This window comes from Coloeus monedula (assembly GCF_965178545.1).
Source record: "Coloeus monedula genome assembly, chromosome: 1".
Classification (NCBI taxonomy): domain Eukaryota; kingdom Metazoa; phylum Chordata; class Aves; order Passeriformes; family Corvidae; genus Coloeus; species Coloeus monedula.
In genome coordinates this window covers 83,978,727-84,001,019 of record NC_138781.1, presented here as the reverse complement: position 1 = coordinate 84,001,019, position 22,293 = coordinate 83,978,727, and the positions used below count along the sequence as shown (strand labels likewise).

Here is a 22,293-nt window from a genome sequence, read left to right as displayed (position 1 = left end):
ACATTAATTTCTACACTCAATTCAGGTACCTTTAATTTGAATATCATTTAATGAGTGTGCAAGAGAATTATTTTTCTGGTTCTCAGGAGTTCAGAAAAATAGGAGAAGATTAAAGTTAAATCATCACTGCATCCATCAATTAAACAAGTAAATGAGAGATGACTGCTACGAGAGATAATCCACATCATGACCTCCTGTAAATATAGTATATGCAGACATTTAAAGCTGGCTAAATGATAAAAGTTTAAAATATTACAAAATATCAAGTACCAAAATACTATGATAACTATCCACCACTATTAACTACTCAGCACCAGCCTGGTAGTCATGCCTTAGTACCACTGAAGTTACAAGGCCTTGAGTCAAAGATTTTCATATGATAAGACTCTTAAAAGGTTGGACCAGCCCCAGAAGAAACTGATGCAGAGCTCCCTAAAGAAATAACAGTTCCACACCTACAGTTTACTCAAGAGAGCACAGAATTAAAACAAGGCAAAGAAGTTATGCATATCCTTTAAGCTAAATCCTAACCTACACTAGCAAATCCCAGGCAGCACTTTACAAACACCAATCTGACAGCCAGTTTTCTTCTAAAAACCTTCATAACCTCTTCATAATATGGCAGAAATCATGCTGGCTACATTAGCTACACACAACTCTACTACACCTAGAGTTTCTTATGATGTTTTAATTTATGCAATATTCAAAATCTCAAATTTTGGAACAGAGTACACTTAATCCATGTTACACTTTTAAAGCATATTTGCAAATTTTTAGCCGCATGCTTTCCATCCACCATCCAAAGTTTTTCGTTATTACATTTAATCACAGCTTTAAATGCCTACCCTTATTACCCAAGGATATTAAAAGTAATACATTAATATCCTTCGGATAGTGATATTAAATTAACATCTCAATTGTCTTACCCTTTTTGTAGAATTGATGGCACTACTGAGTAAAGATACTAATTTAATAATTTCTTTGTTCTCTGAAACGTTCTTGAAGTAGTTCTGGCTTTGCACTGGATCAGATGAACTGAGTGATGCTTCATCTGATACACTATCTATAAAAGAAGATTCAATTATAAAAGCAGGTTTAGGACAGACATACTGTTTAGGACAAGTAAATTCCTATAGACAAAAACGAATGACATTTTTTCAATAAGCATGCATTTTAAAGTTAGGTGTTCTTATTAATTGAAAAGGCAACTAGATGTCAAGGAGGCCAACATAAATTCATAGCATCTCCATTTTAGTAAAATTGCTCCATCGAAGTACCCTGTCGAATTTGGAACAAGTTCCACTCCAACCTTTCAAACAGAATCTTTCCTTTTCTCTCACCCCTCCACAAGGTTTCTCCTGTATACTTCACCTAAGTGATTTACTTATATATCCTCATTTACTCACTTATATGTCAGCACTGAGCATTTTTATTTTCTGAAATACCCCACAACTGACAATTTGAAATACAAATTAACATTAACTCTGAGAAGATGACTGTAGCCAGTCCCCAAAAAGGAGTAAAAGACAAAAAAAGTCCATCAGTTAGCAAATATCCACAAGTCTGACTTTACTATCATTTTTTATTTCATCTCTTGCAAGCAAAATTCTTAGTTTTGAAAGACTAATTTAACTTCTTAACCAGTTCAAGTATTACTGTCCTCCTTTTTAGGTGCATAAGAGAGAGATAACCTAAAAATGTATTCTTTAAGTATCTCAGGTACAATGTAGAACAATTAACTTGGCTTGATTTAAATCATTTCAGAGAAGAAAAACCCAGCAACCAAAGATACCATCTTAAATTTCCTTGAACTTCAATAACTTAATATCTGATCACAAAACAGAATAATGAAAATCCTTTTAGAAATTTTAGTCTATTCAATCTTCTACACAATCCTCTCTTCACCAATACTGTGATTTACATAGACATTTCTATTCAATACCAGGTATTGTGTAAGTTCAACTTACCCTTCTTAAAGGGTAAGTACAAGTTTTAAGATGCCATTTGAACACACCAAATTACAATCGACACCGGCAAATCATGGAAGATTATTGCGTAGTAAAAGTGACTATAATTGTAACCAATATATGTGCTATAATCCAAAGCAGTGCAACTCTTCAAGAACAAAAAAATCCCCGTACTCAAATCCACAGGACAAGTGGCAAACCTGGTTTCTAATGAGAAAGAGATTTCTTCTCTGAGGCAATTTAAAATCTATGAGGCAGTTCAAAATCTATCAAGTCTACTGGTTTTGATGTATTTTGTAATTAATATCTTCCAATACATTCTGTATAAATCACATTTACCTAACATTCAAATTTAGTGATGTCAGAGTTTATCATTACCATGGATGTTTTTCTTTCCAGTCTCTTTCATTTCATCGTCAGAATCACTTTCTCTGCTCCCACACCGCAACAAAACAACTCTTCTCTCGAACACTTTCTTCTGATGAGAGAGTAGCATTTATTTTTTATTTGCAGCAGTTTTGCACCATTAGTTCTAAAGAAGGCTGTTAAGACACCAACCTTGGATATTCTCTCCATACTCCACTGTTGAACTCCTTTCATTACTTTCACAATACTGTCTACAGCTTTAATAAGTGTCTGCTGTACCTCATCCAAAGAGGGTATCATGATGATATTAGGGATAGATAGGTTAATATTAGTCCTAATTACAGGATGAACACCTTTTTTCTGCTTAGAAGTACTGCGATTTTCTACATAAAAGAAAAAAACAGAAGACAAAACCAAAAACTTTGTTCATATTTTTTTTCAAGACATCAAGCTAGGCATTGTTTTGATATAAACAAATAAATCTATCTCCTAGTGTAGAGTATTGAGTGTAATTTCTGAAGGGAAAAAGAATTCCTGAGTAATTTATAAGAGAGGCTGCTAAACTCTACAGCAGCACAAGGGAAAAGTAAATGCAAAACTATTCTTCTCCATGAAGCTCCTCTTCAACTTGCTCTGTGCAGCTAAACTCTGTTTAGCAGACAATTTTGTTACTGGCTGGTACTCCCAGTCAGCATATTAAATTAGGCACAGAACCTCCTTAGAGTCTCATAGTACTGTATGCCTTATAAACTATAGAGAGCAAGGACAACTGCCCTTATTTTTTTTTTTCTTAAAGGCATGCAACAATAAAACCCTTCAAAGGAGTGTTCCATGCATGCAAATATCTGAAGGCAACTAGTAAGAGAAAAAACACACCTCTATTTTTTTCATTCAGTTTTATGTAAAAGCCAAGGTCAAACAGGCCAGGTTATCAAGTTATCAGTCTTAACTTGTCAAGTTAGTAATTGATAATTTATAACTTGAGTGATAACTTATCAAGTTATCAAGGTCTTATCAGAAACTTCTCTACCAAGTCAGGCTCCAAATAAAATATTGGCTTCAGAACAGTACAGTGAGAGTCCTAAGAGAAACAGCATTGTAATGACACTTTCCTACTGTCACAAGAAAAAAATACCTTTGGAAATATACAATGTTTTCAACTGTAACTTAACAAGACAGCTTAATCAAAATCCCTTTGTTTTCCCCTCTTTTACACTTGTGATTTCTTTATACAGTTATGGATATCACATTTACGTTTTTCTTTATATAGCCTAAGAGAGCAATGTAGTACAATGCAGCCACCTGAGAAGTTGATGGTGGAAGATGCATGAATGCGCTTGCGGATGGTCTCCAGGGTGTTTCGAGTGACTTTCAAAAGAGCATCAATGTTACGATTATTGAAGTAAGAAAGCAGTTCATTGGCTTCTTCCTCTAACTTTTCTAAATCCATTCTCTTCCTCTTTGCTGTAGGAGACAGGCCAGCCCACATCTCACTGGAATTTCCTGAGGAAGTCAAGCTTTTTGATCTTCTTTCCTCTTCTGTTGCTAAAACATCATAAATCTAGTTAGTCAAATTGACTTATAGGACTTGAAAATATAATGAAGCAACACCTCCACAGGTGTCTGAAATAACTTTAAAGAAGTGCAGAATTATTCATTTGTAATCTGCACCTCAGTGTAACATGCCTTTTATTCCTATCTGCTGTCTTATTCAGTATGATTATCATCAAAATTTAGATATTATTGCTTATTCTCTTTCTCTAGGAAGTCCAGCAACTAACCAAGGCTACTATGTAGTTCTATGGCACTAATTTTCAACATGCAAACTGGATAAATAACATTGACCTATTTTGTAGATTATAAATGACTGTTAGATTATTCATTATCCAGGCAAATTCAAAGAAAAGCCTTTAGACATTAGGTACGCTTCTGTACTTCAATCAGCTAAGCTACAGTGTCCCCCAACACAAATAATCAGCATGAAAAAGAAACAAACACCAAGCAATACAATGCAAAGCAATCTTCTTACCTGTATTTTTGGCCCTTTTTTCACCACTGGGTACAATTGACTTCTCATCTTCTTTACTGACCTGTTCCTCAGTGTCAAGTAACATGTCAATCAGGTCATTAGCAGCGGCTTCCACCAGTGAGCTTTTTAAGTGTAAAGTCCGAGAACCTTTTATACAGAGCTCCTGTGTCAAACCAAAACAAAGGTATGCTCTTATTGTCACAATTCTCGTGTCAATTTCACAGTCATAACAGCCTTTATTAACACAAATGTCAAGGCCTAAGATTTGTGAAAAACCAGATCTATATACAACATTAATTTGAAATTCATTTGTTCCAAACTATTCAGTATTGACAAGACGTCACAAATGCCTTTCAACGTTGCTTTGCCTTCTTTCTCAAATCACGTGATTCATCCATAGTTAAAGTTACGAATCAATGTTTATAAAGCCTAGTTCCACCAAAAGACTCCCAAAAGCAAGCACTTCTTAATTTTTCTTAACTTTCCAATGTAGATATGGGAGATTCAACACTTCTTTTAATCATTGCCATTTTACATTAATTGGCTATTCCATAATGAGTATTAGCCAATCATATTTCCCATTTACTGCTAAATAGAAGATAAAACCTATACAAGTTGTATTTATTATTAGAATAAACACAAAAATTATGAACTGGAGAGAGAAGAAATCAAAGAATGAGATTAAATAAAATTCAGAGGTCTACTACAGTATTGTGCATCATTTTTCTCCAATACTTATAAAAAAATCAATCATGTATGCTTCAGCTAACTATAATTTTTACCTATAATGGCCTTTTAATTTCTTTTCTTATTTGTTGTCTTATATTTCATTCAGCTTTAACAAACATGACTGCCTTTGTTTAATTAAAAATTATTGGAAATATTCAGCCATTTGCAAATTTTAGGACATAATCTTTGGCCTTCTTAATGATTCTGTTGAGTTGAGAGAGAAGGCAAATATGACTTGCAATATCACAGCAACCACTAAAGAAAGTACTCTGGGATTTTTCCACCAGTTAATTATTTTTGTTGCAGCAATTTCTTTAGAAACTTAAAGACACCTGTTAGATGACAGAAGTTATTTCTACTCCCCTCTAATTAAGAATTACAATAAGCTTACAAACTGTTACTCTTTTCATTGCACCCGTAGCTGGGGTTCATATACCACTTACTCTGCTAACTCAAATCAACTGGCTGTTGTAATTGCTATGTGTGTGTGTGTAATTGGTATGTAGCTGTTCAAGTTTTCAAGTTATCTTACAGTGCAGAGAGGTTTTCATGCTCACTCTCACATATTTTTACCTTAGCAAATATACATTTTATTACCTGCCCAATCAGGAAGGTAGCAGCAGGATGAACAAAAACAACTATGGATTGTGAAGCTTACAAACTACTACTCATTCCATATAATATTATTTTAAATTTTACTCTGTATTTAACAACAAGGTGAGCTGTTACAATGGCCAAAAGAGAAAAGGCCAAAAAGTAAAATACACCAAGGTAATCAAAACTTTCATTTGTAATATTTATTGCTGCAAGAGAAAAGGAATGGGGATTATCTACTTGATTTTTTACAGTCTTTATCAAACCAAAGTTTATTTAAGGAGAAAACACATTAGACATTATAACCTAAAACGCAAGAATACCTTACTATTACCTCAAAAAATTATTCTGACGTTCAATTTAATTATGACCTTAATCAGCTTTCTAACCAAAAATTTACATGTTTATGGTTAGTTACCATCAACATAAAAGTATTTTGGTGGGGTGAAGGAAGGGGCTTTTCCCAGACCACCTTCACCCAAGTACTTCTGCATATATTTTACACATCCCATTACCAACTCAGGAGAGTTTGAGATACTCATTACATGATCCTTTCCATAGTATTTGCTCTCCACAGGCAACTGCTGGAGAATTCCCTTACTTAAACTGGAATAATGACAAAAAAAAGATACTATCATAGAGGTAAAATTTTTGAGTGATATGAAAGCATAAAAAAAATATCATACACTACCTGGTTTGACATTAATAATGAATAGAAAAGAGCATCTCAACTCGGATCCCTTTGCATTTACTACTTTTGTTCCTTTTTAAGGTCCCAGCCAAGCAAGTGGGGATTTCTGTGCATATCCCATACATGCTTCATAAATTCTGCATTCAGAATTTTTTATCTCATAAAAAAGAAAAATATCTCAACTCAAAGTCATCAATCTCTTCTTCATGAAACTTTTATTTACTAACCTTAGTCTTTTGAAGAAATTCCTCACAGCTCTGTGGTTCATCTTCTGGCAACATACAGAGTGCCACTCTATTCATTTCTTGAAGGACAGCATCAATACGAAATTCAACCAAGTCATTCACTCGGTCAAGCAATAACTCCAGCCCAGCTTTTGAAGAAAACAGAAGACTCAAGACAAGCTTAAAGTTTGAATCAATAGCCTTTTCAGAGTCCCATTTAAATTTTTACTTCAACAAACTATCATATTCAATTAATATGAATTTTACACCTTAACCAATTTACTTCAAACATCTAAACTTATATGGCAAGCTTCACCATAAGAATCTTAATTAACTTTTTGCATAACACATGCTTACCTAGCATATGCTATCTATGTGCTAAAAGATAGCTATAATATTATATAACTATAATCTACTGTACAAATATATATCTTGCAGCTTATTATATAAAATATAATACATATTATAAATATATATAAGATTAACTTAAAGGATACATATTTCAAATATGAAGACATTAATATTTAATTGAGGGCCAGCAATATTTCACCTTCTCCTATAGCTTGAACTAGTAACAACTTGGAGAACCTACTAGCAACATAAACTTTCAGAAAATAAAATCTCTATGCTTCAAACAAATGCTGGAAGCCAAACAATAGTTAACAGAAAGCAATCACTAGAATTTTCAAAGTTTAATAGCAATCTGGTCTCAATGCTGAAGCTGAAATAGCAGCAAGGTGCCTGTTCCAGACTCTTGTATTATTCAAAATTAAATTGAGCATAATGTCAGGCTACCATCCAAAATGCACTTTAATTTGCCATTTCAACTGAAGAAAATTTCCACTCTAACTACTTACACAATTTCAAGAAACAAAATCTGTTTTCTGTATTAATTAAGCTAAAGAAAAAAGAATTTGGTATCTTCAGAAAAAAAAACGCATCTCAGTGCAACCTTGTGATAATCTTTTGAAAAGACTACAAGCTCATCTGTTTTCTAAAGCTGTTGTCCAAGATGTGTGTACATTAGTTTTAAAGAGATTGATGTTTAAAAAAAAAAGCTTAATATGAAATGCTATTGAGCAATGACAGTGCCAACTGAGTCAGTGAATTATTCCCTGAGCAGTTGTTTTTACAGTATAGAAACAAAAAAGTAGGACTAGGAAAAGTCTGAAACCTGGGATCTCTTTTAAAAAGTAGCTATCATTTCTTAAATTCAAAATACACTGGACCTTTTTGCACAGTACTTTATGTTTGGTGTAATCCCAACTGCCTAACATATACATTAGTAAAAATTTGGTGAAGATACAAGACAAAAAGAAGGTGGTGTTATAAAACAACTCTTTCATGAAATACAGCACAGGTGAAAATTCTCATATCTTTTATGTATAAATCATTTAGGTGCAAATCATGTAAAGAATTGTAATCTCATAGTATAACTTGCATTTTTATAAAACAAATAACCACAAGTTAATGGAAGGAAGCAAGTAACCTACCTAGTTTAGAAAAAACTGTATTAATATATTTCTCAATATTCAAGGATGTCCAGTTCAGTATCATTAGACCTGGCTGGATAGCATCATCTACATTTATTAATCGAGGAGCCATCAGTTGTTCAAAAGGGTGTTGAATTTTCAGTTTAATTCTTTTGTATTCTGCCAACATCACCTGAAATAACCAGAGAACAAAAACATTAGTTAATATACACTGATTTTAACCTCTTCATATACACATATTTATGATCACTTAAACTAAGAAAATTCACCTGTGTGAACATTTCTGAAATTCTTAAGAAGTTACAATCAATTGCTTGGGAAAGGTTTTCATTATTTTTGGCAGAAGTTCACTATTTGTTGCTCTTTATATCTCTATATGTATTTGTTGCTCTTTGTGAAGTACTGCTTCACACAGAAAATAATCTTTTTTGCACTGGTGCTGTGGTGGAGTTAATTTCTTTCTCAGTGGCTCACATGATGCCGTGTTTTAGATTTGCGACCACAACTGTGTTGCTAACACAATGATATTTTGGGTATTGCTAAACACTGCTCGTACAGCATTGAGTCCTTTTCTGCTTCTCCCACCACCCTGGTGGTGACTGGGGACACACAAGAAGCTGGGAAGGAAGGCAGCCAGGACCTCAACTGATTAATGTGATCTCATACCTATGACATCATGCTTAAAAATGAAAGCTGGAGGAAGAAGGAGGGAGTGGGACACTCAGAGCTATGGTGTTTGTCTTCCCAAGTAGCTGTGATACTGCCTTGTTTTCCCAGATTAATTCCTTATTTTATTTTCGTTGTGCATGCAGTTTTAATCTTCCCTATTAAATTGTCTTTATCTCAACTCACATGTGTTATATTTTAACCTTCAGATTCTCTCCCACATTCCAAGGAGGGGAGTAAGGGAGCAACTGTGTGATGCTTGGCTGCCTACTGGGCTTAAACCACATGACAGAAAAATCTTGCAAATTTCAGTCTGTAAGTGAGAGTTAGAGAATACAAAAAACCCAAGGAAAAAATACATCTAAATGAAATTTCCAGCAGTTCTAATAAGATCAGCCTTACCAGAACTTTAATATACTATTTTCTTTCTAATGCCTCCTTAACCCACTGATCTAGTCTCACACGTTTGGCAATAACATTATGACTTAAAGTCATAAAGGCTTTATGATATATGATTTTCTTTTGTCATTTCAGAACCAGGCAGTCCTTTGAAGCTGTAGGTTTCTGTACACCTATCTTTGAATCCCCATCTTGAGTCATCAAGAATCTTCTCTGTTCATAGGCAGATAAAATGATCCAAAGGATTTAAAAGATGAGAGAAAGGGAAGATTCAGCTTCTCTTTTTTAAACTATTCCACAGATGTCTGTGTAAAACACCAGCACTGGAAAAAAAAGCTGGTACCTGCTGCATGCTTTACACTTTTTAAAGGCAGACTACCTGTTCCTCCCTCTCAGTTATCCTCTCAAAACAAATGCTGTCCAATGTTGACTTTGTTATTGGATGAGAGATAAATTGCTTATCACTTAGAAAGCAAGCTACAGCACGAGGCGTCTTGTAAGCCTCCTTTCCTCCCCATCCTCGTCTCTGTCCCAGACTCTGCAGACCTTCCCCAAACCCATGCATCTGCAAAGTAACTTCACAGAAAACATAAAGCCAAGAATTTTTTTTTTAAGTGCGTGAAGACAGTCATACAAATAAAAAAATAGATTTGCAAATGTTTTCTTAGTGCATAATCATTGATCTTCATTTTTTTCTTCTATACAGATAGAACCCAGGCATCTTAATGTACAGTACACATACTTAAAATGACTAAAGTAAACCCACGTGCAAATTGTTGACAATCTTCTTGTACCAGTCTCTCTGCTGTTGAATAACACTTGCAAATAGTGGAATTTCAAGGCACATGTGAGCCATGCAATGTGTTTCTCTGATTAAAGTTAGTATTTGAGGGTCAAAATTCACAAATAATTCTCCTGTTTCTGGATCTTTTACCAAGAGAGTTGCTCGAAGTCCTCTTTTAGTTAATTCAATCTGCAGGAAACAAAGTAATCATTCCTTATCAGACAAGCCACTACAACAAAATACTTTGATTTGGATATAAATATCACTTTTGGCAGATACTAAAATAAAGTACTGCTGACAAAGATTGATATGGTATACGAATCCAAAACAAAAATTTAATAACACAATCTGTATGTACCCAAATGCTTAACAATCAAATTGCTATTCATCTGACAGATATTTTTCTATTGGGTCTTGGATGCTGTAAGCTGTATTTCACATTCCAAAATCAAATCAGAGCCATAGATGTTCTTGCTTCAACCATCTTATATCTTAACCCTCATCTCCTTAGAACTTATGGCACATTCTGCAATAAGGCCACATACAACCACCTTGATGAATTTAAATATTCTTGGATAACCTCTTCATATATCTTTTGAATAAACTTATCCCTGTTTCTCCTTTCGTGTGTTTTCCAGTAATAAAATATATACCACATTCCAATCTTAATGGTACTGCAAGCTATATCCAACTTCCAGGCAAATCTTTTAAAATACTAAAATTAATGTTTATTAGAGATTTTTTTTGTATTATTCTTAAAAGGAAAGCCTAATCACACAACTGATTTAACTGCTTTCTTTAAATATTAGAAGACCATTTATTCTGTATGTGATTAGAAAGGAGAGCATTCCATAGACCACCACACATTGAAAATTTGGCTGACACGAAGAAGCAATCCTGCCGTAGACAGGCAAATTTTTCCTACATTAAAAACTTTGCTGCTATTCCTGTTTTCAAGTTGTCCTTTTGTTGACGTAATTTTATTGCTCTTTATTCACTCCTCAAATTTCATGTATCACATTACATTGAGATGGAGCTTATTTCTAGGCAGTAGTTTCATAACCCATTGATGTCTTTCAGTGCAGTTTTTTTTAATGGAACACAGAGAAGATTTGCACCACCTTTCAACGTCTGAAATATAGTGGAGTATGCTGCTTGCTTCAGCAGTATCATGTACTATCAAGACATTTTACACAGCATTTTTCAAGAAATCATCTAATCAAGTTTTGTCAATGACATTGTCATGCTCTATCCACTATCATCAGTCTTCAAAAAAAAAAAAAAAAAGCACAACTGCCTTAAATAGAAGCTGATTTTTTTCTGTAAAGTTCAACAGAAAATCTGCACTAATTGTTGAGCTTCATACTCGTTATTCCCACTATCAAGTCTTCCTCTCCCATTTATGTTTTCTTCTCATGCAGTTTTCATTGTTAAGGTAATAGAAACTGGTAATGGAAATGAGGGGTACTTTGAAGGCACAAATCTTACACTGCCAGATAATTATAGTAGCTTTTACAGTTCCAGGTAATTTATTATTTTAATATGTCCAAGTTAACATCATTTGCTATAGCAAAAAAAAAAAAAAAAAACCCTCACATTATTAAAAAAAATAACGAGATTAATAAGACAGTAATCATCCAGTAACGTGTAGAAAAAAGAGGGGAAAAAATATTCGGAGATCTCAGAAAGTGACAGTAAGTTTAACATATACATTGTACAGAAGAATAAAAAGTAGTAGGAGCTACAGCCCTACTGTGTTCCATTTGTATTCCCCACAGGACACTTGCCCCCCTCTCGTTTTTCTTTTCTTCAGGAGTAGAGCAGGAGCTCCACCTTGTGTCCTTGTGTTCTGTGACACTCATGTCCACACCTGTGTGCACTCTTCTTGCCTCTAGAGAAGAGATTACTGAGCAGAAGTCACATTTTTTTGCCGTACGTGGTAGACGAGTGCATGTATGTTAAAGTGGATATACTTTTCATGTATTTTCAAGGCATGTGTGTATGTTTCAAACTTGAAATTTTGTTCAAATCCACCTCCCTTTGTTCCAACCTAGTAAGTTTGGAGAGGGTTCAGTGAGTTTATACAGCCACCAAGTGTGATTTGACTCTGCTATAGCAGAAACCAGACAGGTTGTTTTAGTACAGATCAGAATCTGATCACAGATCGTTCACACCTCATAAAGGTAGGCACCGGTTCAGGGGAGATGCCTGGGATGTTATAGTTATTTTACAAAAAGTGAAAGGCAAATCTGTTTGGCTGCTCCATCAAGGCAGGGTACATGTCAGAAAATCTGATCACTAGATCATCTAGCCAGAACGGACAGATGTAGTCCCATAAGAATCAAACATTCTCCTTAGTCTTTATAGATGAGACAATGCAGTGAAAACTATCATCAGTATACTTTGAATGATGCAGGTATCCAGCTCAGTACAATTTGTTCCATAAAATATGAGAGATACGCACCAGCTCTCTGTGAAGAGCACATGAAAACAAATATGAACTTCCCATGTTAGCAGAATAAGCATTGAAGTTAAAGATCTTTCTAAGTACAACAGCAGTTTTCATTACTGCTTGGAAGCAGGACCTACTATACACAGGTTAATGGTGCCAAATTTGGATCTGATGTACCTGAAACAATCTGTAATGAAAAAACAGTTGAGGTACAACAGCTCAGGTTCCTTGATTCCCAACTTGCACTCAACACCGGATTAATCATCAATAATATATATTCTGCACTAAGTCTCAATACAGCGTATTTTATGTACTCTAATATTGCAGTTATTTCTCCTGGCTTACTTTACCAAATTGACACAAACATTCCCACTTACAGTATCAGACAATCAAATCTGGTGACTCTTTAGACTACATTTCACACTGCGTGTCAAATGCAAGTGTGAAAGAGGAAGTAAGAGTCCAGAAAACTTAATATATTCAGACTGGAGAAAAGGCAGCTGGTACCTCTGGTCCCATATCTGGCCTAAGACTAGCTTTGAGAAGATTCATGTGAAGATTCATGTTTATCAGTGCCAGAGTTTCCCACGTTGTACAAAAGCTGGGCCTGAGTTCCAAAAACAACAGGCAGATGCATTGATAGGTGTGACACCACCCTCAAAACTGCAATCTGGAGATTCTGATCCTTCTTTTTCAGCTTTGCAAGGCTGAGGCCAATTCTTCTATAAGATGCTCTTTGACAAGGCAACAAAAAAACTGGAGGTAAAAAATATGCCAAAAGGATAGTAGAAACTTGCAGAGATTTCAAGGCTTTAAAGTAGACCCTGCAAAAGCCATCTGATAATATAAAGGTAGTCAGAGGTTCTATTTACAAAATCCAAGAGGGCAAAATGAGTTAAATGAGATTTAGAATTTAAGGTAAACCATGTTCTCTGCAGAATATTCAGGCTACAAAGTGTTCTGCCTGTAAGGCCTCAAACAACTTGTTCAACGAGGCACACAAAATGGGCTTATGGTTATTCATGTACTCAGACACATGGGAGAAATACTGACCAGATATTCTCAAGAGATCAAAACAACAAAACTGGCAACTTTAGAAAATCAGAGAACTTTGGCAAAAGGTTTATTACAACATTCAAGTAACGTAAAACACTTCTCAAAGCATTACCTTGGCCCATTCAACTTCGCAAACTCTAAGCCCACTCGATTTCAAGTTACTCAAAAAATTCCAAGAAGCAGGAATTAGAAGAAGAAAGATAAAGAGAGAAGGACAGAAGAGATATAGAAAAGCACACACACAGATAGCAACTCCTGGGTTCCAGGAGTGTTCAGATAGAAATTCCAAGAGGAAGTGGGGTCAAGACATCTGACAGCTTCATGTTTGGCCCTAAATACCCCTTGGCCTTCCTAGGCCATACCCCCAGGTGGGAGTTCCAGTCATTTGGCCACTCAAGAGCCAGGTTAGGGGCTCCAGAGGTGGGTGTGGATCAGTGCCTCTGATGTGCCAGAGATTGACAGCCCCTGTGGGGCTGGGATACATCTCTAGGGGTGGGGTGTGGGACAATTCACTGCCTCGCCAGGGCATGGCCTGACCTGCCCCTTCCCCTACACACATGCTTCCCAAAATGCTCAATAGGAAATGAAATTACTTTGTACTGGTTCTGACTGGGTTAATTTTCTCTGACTGCATTTAATTTTCTTCATAGCAGCTTGTATAGTGTCATCAGATTTGTTATCAAAACAAAGCTGATAACACACTAATGTTTCAGTTGAACAGTGCTCACACAGCATCAAGGCCTTTTCTCATTCTCACTCTGTCCACACAATGAATAGACTGGGGGCTGGCAGTGGGGATGAAGGGTGCAAAAGAGGCTGTGAGGGGACAAAACCAGGCAGATGTCATGAAATAACAAAAGGATGTTACAAAATAAGCAAAGGGATATTCCATGCCATACAGCATCATCCTCACCAATAAAAAGGGAAAGTCAGGGGTTGAAGGGGTTAGCCATCCTCTGCTCTGGAATTGGTTAGACATTGTTTGACCCATGGGAGCTGGTGAGAGATTGCCTCTGCAGCATTTTCTTTTCTTTCTTTCTATTTCTTTCTCCCTTTTTCTCTCTTCCTCCACTTCTCTTTCGCTAACTAAACAACTTATCTTGACCCACAAGTTTTCTTGCTTTTGCTTTTCCTTTCCTCTTCGCTGTCTCACTGAGGGTGCATGGGGTGAAGTGAAGAATCATTTGTGTGGTGCTTAGCTGCCTATCAGGGTTAACCTGCGACAGGCTCAAAGCCCACTAGTGCACTGAGTATGCTATTATCTGTTCTGACTGGATGCTTTTTACATTTACATTTACAAAGTGTACCCATGGATTGTCACTCAAAATAAAATTCTTATTGTCCAGGGCAGAGGAAACCTTTGTGTCTGCTTTCACCTTAAACCAACCAGCGGACAAAGGTCCTCTCCCCGCACATGGTGATCTTGCACCCAAGTAAGAAGAGTATGGCAGAGACAGAGGGGCAGCTAAGATTACCACTGGATATTTGTTATACGTTTCCATAAGAAATATTTTTCTTTCTAACTTCTTAGTTATAATGAAGGTCTTTCAGTTGTTCCTAAATTCAACTGCAGGTACTACAGGCCCTGGTTTTTTAACAGGAACACTTTCTTTTAAAGTACCTTTTCTTATTCTATCCTTCACTTGAGCGTCATCAGAAGTCTGTAGTTAAAGCATACCTGACTACTGCTACAAACCAGGGATTCTGCAGTTTTTAAATTTTTTCTTTAAGGAATATCTTAATCAAAATCAGCTGGTTTACCTGATGAAGCCATTCCCTGTGGTAGATCACCTCAAATTTCATAAGAACTTTTGCTATTTTGTTGTAGTTGTGGATTATGCGCTTGCCATCTGGTGTTTGCAGAACTGTCGGGTGTCTCTGGAAAGTCTCCATGGGCTCCTTGATCCTATGGAATAGGTGGCGTGCCCACAAGATCTTACCAGCTATTGGAGGCAGATTACGAGCCAGTGGAGGGTCCTTCTTGTGCCTAGTGTAGATCTTAGAGACAGTTTCTATGTCATGTCCATAGTTTTGAAATACTTTCTTATACTTTTCATCAATGCCAAGGTTCGGGATTCGCAATCTGCTTAGAAAAATAATAATCATGAAAAAATTCCTTCAACACTTCTGAAATCCCTCTGTTGCATTGCTGGAAAATACAGTCATTCCAGATTCCCTTGCATGCTTTAGAAAATAGCTACTTTAGCAGTAGAGTTTTCAGCTTGAACAAATGCTGTCACAACCTGATTCCAAGCAACCAAGATTTAGACCAGATGATAAAAGTTTCCAAGTAAGCCTACACATTTTCTGTTTTGTCACTGTTTTCAAACACTGGGCTGAAATTATGTGCAGCAAACTGTAACCGATTCACCACTAGCTGTCTATTCTCTTAAACAGATTATAATACAACAACTGACAATAAAGAATGAGGCTGTTTTGGAACAATGTTAATTTATAAAGACAAATTTCACTGTTTCTTAATAAAAGAATTTTACTCTCTTCGAACTGCATTGTGGTAAAAAATTAATGTCATTGTTAAAGCACAAAGCTAAGGCAAATATGCTAGCAGACAAAGTATTCCTGTACTTATGCTGATTTCAAAAAATGAAGTTCGAAGTCCACTTATTTTGTGCATTTTCTGATACAAAAAAATATGGCTTTCATTCATTCAAGCTACTGAGAAGACAACCCTTAACAGGGCTGAACAGTTGAGTGTGAAGAGGTTGAGTTGGTTTTGCTCGTATTTGAGAAAATGCCTCCTGCTCTCCTCCCCCCTCACTCCCCACTGCCCTTTCCACCAGCCTCAATGTCTTGTTTCCATTGCCTGGGAGAGCTTTAGCAATCTAAATAGGACATACTACCTTTCAAACTTCTGCAACATACTCAGTGCCCTTTCAGTGTTCATCATACTTTCAAAGGTGATGTCCATGAAACTCCTTAATTGATCCTGAAGAAGAGTAAATAATTCTACATCAGAGAAGTCTATAAGGAACACAACTCAAATATGCCAGGTATTATTTGACAGTATTTATCATGCAATATATTAGAAGATAATTTATGTGAAACTTATCTCAATAAGTATTATTTTTCCCTTTCTTCCTTCCCACAATAATTAAACAAAACACAGCCAACTTTCAAGGCATTTTCTTTCCAAGATCCCCCTGTAGCTGTGCAACCAACAAAACCTTCTGTACCCTCCAATATTTCACCATGCTGAGAGGCCTCAAAGAATGCTTGCTTACTTCTTTGGCAGCCAAAGCAAGACATTTGTTATAATTTTTTTTCTTCTGCAGATACCCTTTCCTTTCACCAGCTTGTGATTTCAGAACTATGGGAAAATTAATTATCTGACTTATTTGTACTACTCTCCCACTCACTCAATGAACTCACTCATTTTTGTGTTTTTCTTGCTAGAATACAGTAATGAAAAATCCTTTTGTTGGAGGCCCTCAATGGCCTATTCCATGAAACTGGTCTGAAAGATAGTAAATGGATGCTTTAAAGTGGAAATATATTGGAATAATTTTTCAATTTCAGGAACAAATTTTGAGATTTGCATAATTTTTTTGGTGGTAACTCAGAGAGGATAATAAGGATTCATCAGTAAATTAAATTCTTGTTTGTATCATAAAACCTACATGAAGATCATTTATGCCTCTGCAAAACTCTTCATAATCTTGGTCAAAATCAGTTCTCCGTTGTTCCAAGAAATCGTAATCCTTATTCTTCATGTTGTCAACAATGCTCTAAACAGTTTCACAGAAAACGAAAACTATTACCAAAAAATGTCTTATCAAAAAGACCTATCACACCAAATATTTAGCACAACAGGCTGTTCACATTCACATTTTACCTTTGCTATTAGTTCCCAGTACTTGCTGAGCAATATAAGTAAACCACTTAAATGAAATATTTGCAGGAATTAAGTTGGTGTAATGCCCATTCGAATTTCATTTATATTATTTATTTCTGTTTGAAGTCAATTAGAACTGAGAAAATTCAGACTCTTGCTTTTCATCAAGGACATTTGTTACTCATTAGACATTCTGTCATGCAGATGTTAATTTCTATTCAAAACTTAAAGTTCAACATAGAAAAATATTTTCACATTATTATTCCCGTGTCCTTTAAACAACTGATTCCATGTGTAAACAGACTATTCAAAAGGCACAGTAAAATGCAGCACATCACCAGCCCACAACTTAGTATTCCTGGCTTCTCTTACACATCTGCTGTCCACACACATGAAAGTATATCTTAATCAGCATCTCCCTTGAGCTGTACACACAGATGAAGGATTTCTAATGATAAACTACTGTTCAACATCCTAGTAGTTTGCCACAGTGTAACTGTGAAACTCAGCATATTTTCAGCTCAGCTGACTTCCATCATTTTATCATAAGTCAACTGAAATTCAGTTTCATTGCATTGCTGTAAATAAAAATTCTATCTTTTCCTCTAACAACAAGCAAATCCTAGATAGGGACTAAGTGTTAAAGCATAAAGAACAGCAAAATAGTAAGTTCCTATTGCAAAAAATTTTCAAGACATATAATCAGTCACATAACTAACTATAGCTATAGTCCATATCAAATACTTCAGTACCTCAGTTTTGTCACTGTTAGAAAGAAGTGAGATCACTTTTCTACCCTTTATACAAACTATCCAGAAACTTCCATGTAGGATTTTTTACCTAAGCATTCCTTATCCCAAATGCAATTGACTTTACAGTAGCTGGGTCTCACACAAAATTCTATTTAAGGATTTGGGTGCTGCAATGGATAATGAGGTGTATCTGTATGGAGTTTGCATCATAGCCTGGACTAATTGTCACAGGCAGATTTCCCAACACAAATGTCCCAAACACAAACGTCCCTGTGTGCCAGCCTACCAAAATAGTACTGTCATTGCATGATCTGAAAATTCTCAGCAACCTGGTGGCACAGCTTTGGAGACCAGCTCTTGGAAGCAAAACTTAGAGCAGTCCACACCTGTCCTGCCTACATGGAAGAGTCTCAGACCAAGCTATCCTTCCAGCTGTACTAACTGGCTAACTCTCAGAAGACTATCGAATAGAACAAAGCAGAAAACTGGCTACTGTGAAGGATGTATTCAAGGAATCAAAACCCCGGACTGCAGAGGGAGTAAATTGAACCAGGAAGGACCATGGGATGCTCACATTTTACACTATAGTTATTTCACTAAAGCAAACTTAGTGACTCCTGACCATAACAAAAAGGCAAAGGACAGAGTAAAGCAAACCAGACTACCATATTTGCCTGTACAGCCACTATATCATATGTGATCTCAAAAAGCTGTCTACAAAGTCAACACATTGAATACTTCTGATTTATTTTAACATTTACAAGTGTCGTAGTTATGATACTGCACTAATAAAGTTACACGAAAAGTAAGCTAACTCAGGCTCAGTAAAAGGAGGGAAGACTCCACTTGGTAGAAAAGAAAGCTATCTGAGAAAGAACAAAGGAAAAGAATGTGGTTTAACATATTTATATTCTTAGAACTCCATCTTGTTGTTCAAGCCACACTTCTCTTTAAAAAATCAGGGAAGAAAACTGCGTAGTAATACTAACAAGCAAAGGGACACTCCTAGCTAGCCCAACATTTGTAGAGACAGAAACGCAGCGCTTCTCACTTTTCCTTCTGATCATAGCACAAAACCATGCTCCTATTACTCCTGTTACAGAGCCCCCGCACTTTGTTGCTATTTTCAACCACCTTTGATTTTAGCATACTTCTTTCACATGTCCACTTACACCTTTTCTTTCATCTTGTCTGCTCATTTCCCTAGTAATTACATAATTAGATTGCTATCATCCAGTAATTTTAGCACAATTAAAGAGTTAATTTTTCTCTCAATAAACACTTCTCTGATTGTCACAGTTTTCTTTTTAAGGTTCAAGTTAGACTGACACAATATACAAAATCTAATGTGTACCTGATATTTTATGATCATTCCTTCCAATCCCTCTATCTTAGATTCCTCTAGAATTGAGTAGGTTTTCATAGTATTGAAAACATCTATTATCTTTACCAGACGACGATGAAAGGCTTCAAATTTTCCGAATATATACATCTCACTAAAATCAAATTGTCTTTCAGCTGGATTTTGTTTCAAATTCTCTTTTATCTTGTGGAAGCAATTTTGATACTCCTTAAAACAAAGCATTTAAAAGAATGTCAAGCATATAACAGGAAGCATTGTCTTTAGCTAGAACAAAATTTACAGACAGGTATTATCCTAACCTGATAGCAAGTAGAAGTTTCATTAATAAACAATCATGAACACTATAAGAGAGTAACAGAATTTGCCTCTGAAAACTAATCCAGCACACCATTACATAAAGGCTTACACTCTTTATCAAATGACTGAACTGCACATATATGTATTTGTACATATACTTAGCTAGTGGGAAATTCTATTCCCTCCATTTCATAGCAGGGCTTGATGTGTTTACTGAATAACCAAGATGACAACCCAGATTTCAGTTTCCAGAGTCTGAAAATGTTTACATGCTGAGCAGATTTACTGAATAATCACAGTTCAAAAATCACTTTCAAGAACAAAACCCTTTCTGAAGTTTTAATGCTGCTCCATAGCAGCTTCCACTTTTCATTCTGCATTCATAACTGGGAACAAACCTTACTCCAAACATGCTAAATTCTTCCTAAAGTAAGAATACATAATCAACAGATTTGCTTTAAATGGTTTCTTTCAATAGTAGTTTTCCTTATAATAAAATGTTCATTCTCTTTATCACATTTATGTATGAATAACCCCACTTGGAGATATCAATACAAAGGGTCCAGATTTTCCTAACTCTACTTGGCGTTCAGATTTTCTGAAGTTGTTAGTGATTCAAATTGTGTTAATCTATTGAATTTCTGAATGCTTCTGGAACTAATAAGACTCAAATAAAAACCTAATCTTTCAGCATATTTTCATGCAGCAACTGGACAATTTGTTGTATCTTTATAGAAAAATACAAATTTAGTACTCATTGCTGAGGGTAAGATGCCACACAAATTTACACTAATTTGTCCTAGAACTAAGCAAGATTTGTTGCTTCATGGAGTGTTAGGATAAAGCTCTAGTCTTCCATGCACATATTAGGAATAAAAAAAAAAAAAAATAATGGACAAAGCCTATATGAAGCTCCCCATATGTACAGAGAGGTTACAAAAGACACAGTCAGGCTCTTCTTTACAGTAACACATGGACAGAAGCCAAGAGGCAAAGGACAAAAATTGAAATGGATGAGGTTCTGATTGAATGTAAGGAGAGAATCTTTCATCCCAAGGACAGTTCAACAGTGAAAGAGGCTGCCCAAAACGGCTGTGCAATGTGTCCATCCATAAAGAACTTCAAGACAGGACTGGAAAAGGATTGGAAAACCAATTTTGATCTCTTAGCTGCCCCTGCTTTGGCTTTGAGCAGAAGGCTGAACAAGATACCTGCTGAGAAGCCTTCTAAGATAAGTTATCTATAAGGCTATGCTTTAAGGGGGGGAAAAAAAGGGAAAAATAAAAATGAAATTTAAAACTTTTAATGGAAGTGTATTCACAAAAAAAAAGGCTATCTTCCTAACAAGTCTAGGCAAACTGAACAACTGAATTTTTCTGAGTTCACAAAATTGTCCTTTCTAAATATATAGCTTGGCCACACACCTTTGAAATATATCCAGTTCAGTAACTCTCCTTCTTTTAATTTCTATTGCATATCCCTCCACATCATGTGAGAAGAAACTACCTAGAGAAACACAGGCATGAAAATCCAAGCAATTTTCTTATAAGCATCGTTAAGATTGACTAAGCATCAAAATTCTGTTTCCAGAAGATCAACAGACAACAGACTTGTCTGTTGTTAGCTAATTCCTTGTTAGCTCTAATACAAGCATTCCAGTTCCAAAGGATATTTTTCTGTTGCTTCATTTCTCTTCACTATAATATTGCTTTCTCATATAAAATAAAGTTTTCCTGTTCCTGCCCTCCTAAATATCACCTTATAATCTGTTTTCCATACATTCTCCCCACCTACCTGTTTAAGTCTAATAGCTGCTTGCAGCTTTTCCATAACTCTCTCCTGCGGTTGATTCCAGATGGTGGCTGTGCCATTGTTTGCAATGTAAGATTTACATGCTGTGATCATCTGATTGGTCACCTAAAAGCAGTTTTAATTTTGTGAATAAAACAGCATTTCAAGACGAAGCAGGTCTTGCCATTCCCTCAGTCTCATCCCACTCCTCTGACTCCACTAGCCTAAAGCCTGAAAAATAGCAATACCAAATACCAGCCACATCGACAGCTTGTCCTCCTTGCAGCAGCCAGCCTCCAGAACATGACATAACAAAACTGTTGTTGATTAACTATGCTCATCCTAAACCCACACATCTTGTACCAGCCTTGAAATAGCATCTTACGACCAAAGTCATAAGACTATGTCTCTTCTGAAGACAAAGATAAACTCAAGAGCCCACAAGAGTACATATATTAAAAAATAGATTGTCCTTCCAGCTCCATTTCCTTCTTTATACAAACATGGAGGTTTAAGGGCAATATGAATTTAAGGTACAAAAAACCCCATTCATAACAGGCAAAACTCGTAAAGAAAAGTTACTCTATTCACATCAGGGGTGAGATTTAAGTCTGAAAATATTCCTACAACTCCAAATAACAGGCAGTAAAATAAGTCCTAAATTTGAAGTAGTTTATCACTATTTCCAATTCTCTATACATTCAAAAAGCAGAATTAAAGTGACCGAAGTGCTGCCTCTCCGATTGCTTGGTTCCTTTGTGTTTCTCTTGTACTCAAGAACAACACA

At 35.8% G+C, this 22,293-nt stretch overlaps 1 protein-coding gene across 1 annotated transcript in view; it reads right to left on the bottom strand.

Annotated features, from left to right (window-relative positions):
* DNAH5 (dynein axonemal heavy chain 5) overlaps window positions 1-22,293 on the bottom strand; it is a gene marked incomplete at both ends in the record, with an annotated part of 113,823 nt that overhangs the window by 79,471 nt on the left and 12,059 nt on the right. The window contains 13 exons of the mRNA XM_082303292.1: window positions 927-1,063; window positions 2,346-2,445; window positions 2,526-2,716; window positions 3,636-3,878; window positions 4,363-4,525; window positions 6,604-6,749; window positions 8,094-8,265; window positions 9,925-10,131; window positions 15,212-15,533; window positions 16,312-16,397; window positions 17,089-17,196; window positions 19,410-19,625; window positions 21,510-21,632. Coding sequence (XP_082159418.1) covers window positions 927-1,063; window positions 2,346-2,445; window positions 2,526-2,716; window positions 3,636-3,878; window positions 4,363-4,525; window positions 6,604-6,749; window positions 8,094-8,265; window positions 9,925-10,131; window positions 15,212-15,533; window positions 16,312-16,397; window positions 17,089-17,196; window positions 19,410-19,625; window positions 21,510-21,632 — 2,214 coding nt within the window. The remainder of the gene's footprint in view (window positions 1-926; window positions 1,064-2,345; window positions 2,446-2,525; window positions 2,717-3,635; window positions 3,879-4,362; window positions 4,526-6,603; window positions 6,750-8,093; window positions 8,266-9,924; window positions 10,132-15,211; window positions 15,534-16,311; window positions 16,398-17,088; window positions 17,197-19,409; window positions 19,626-21,509; window positions 21,633-22,293) is intronic.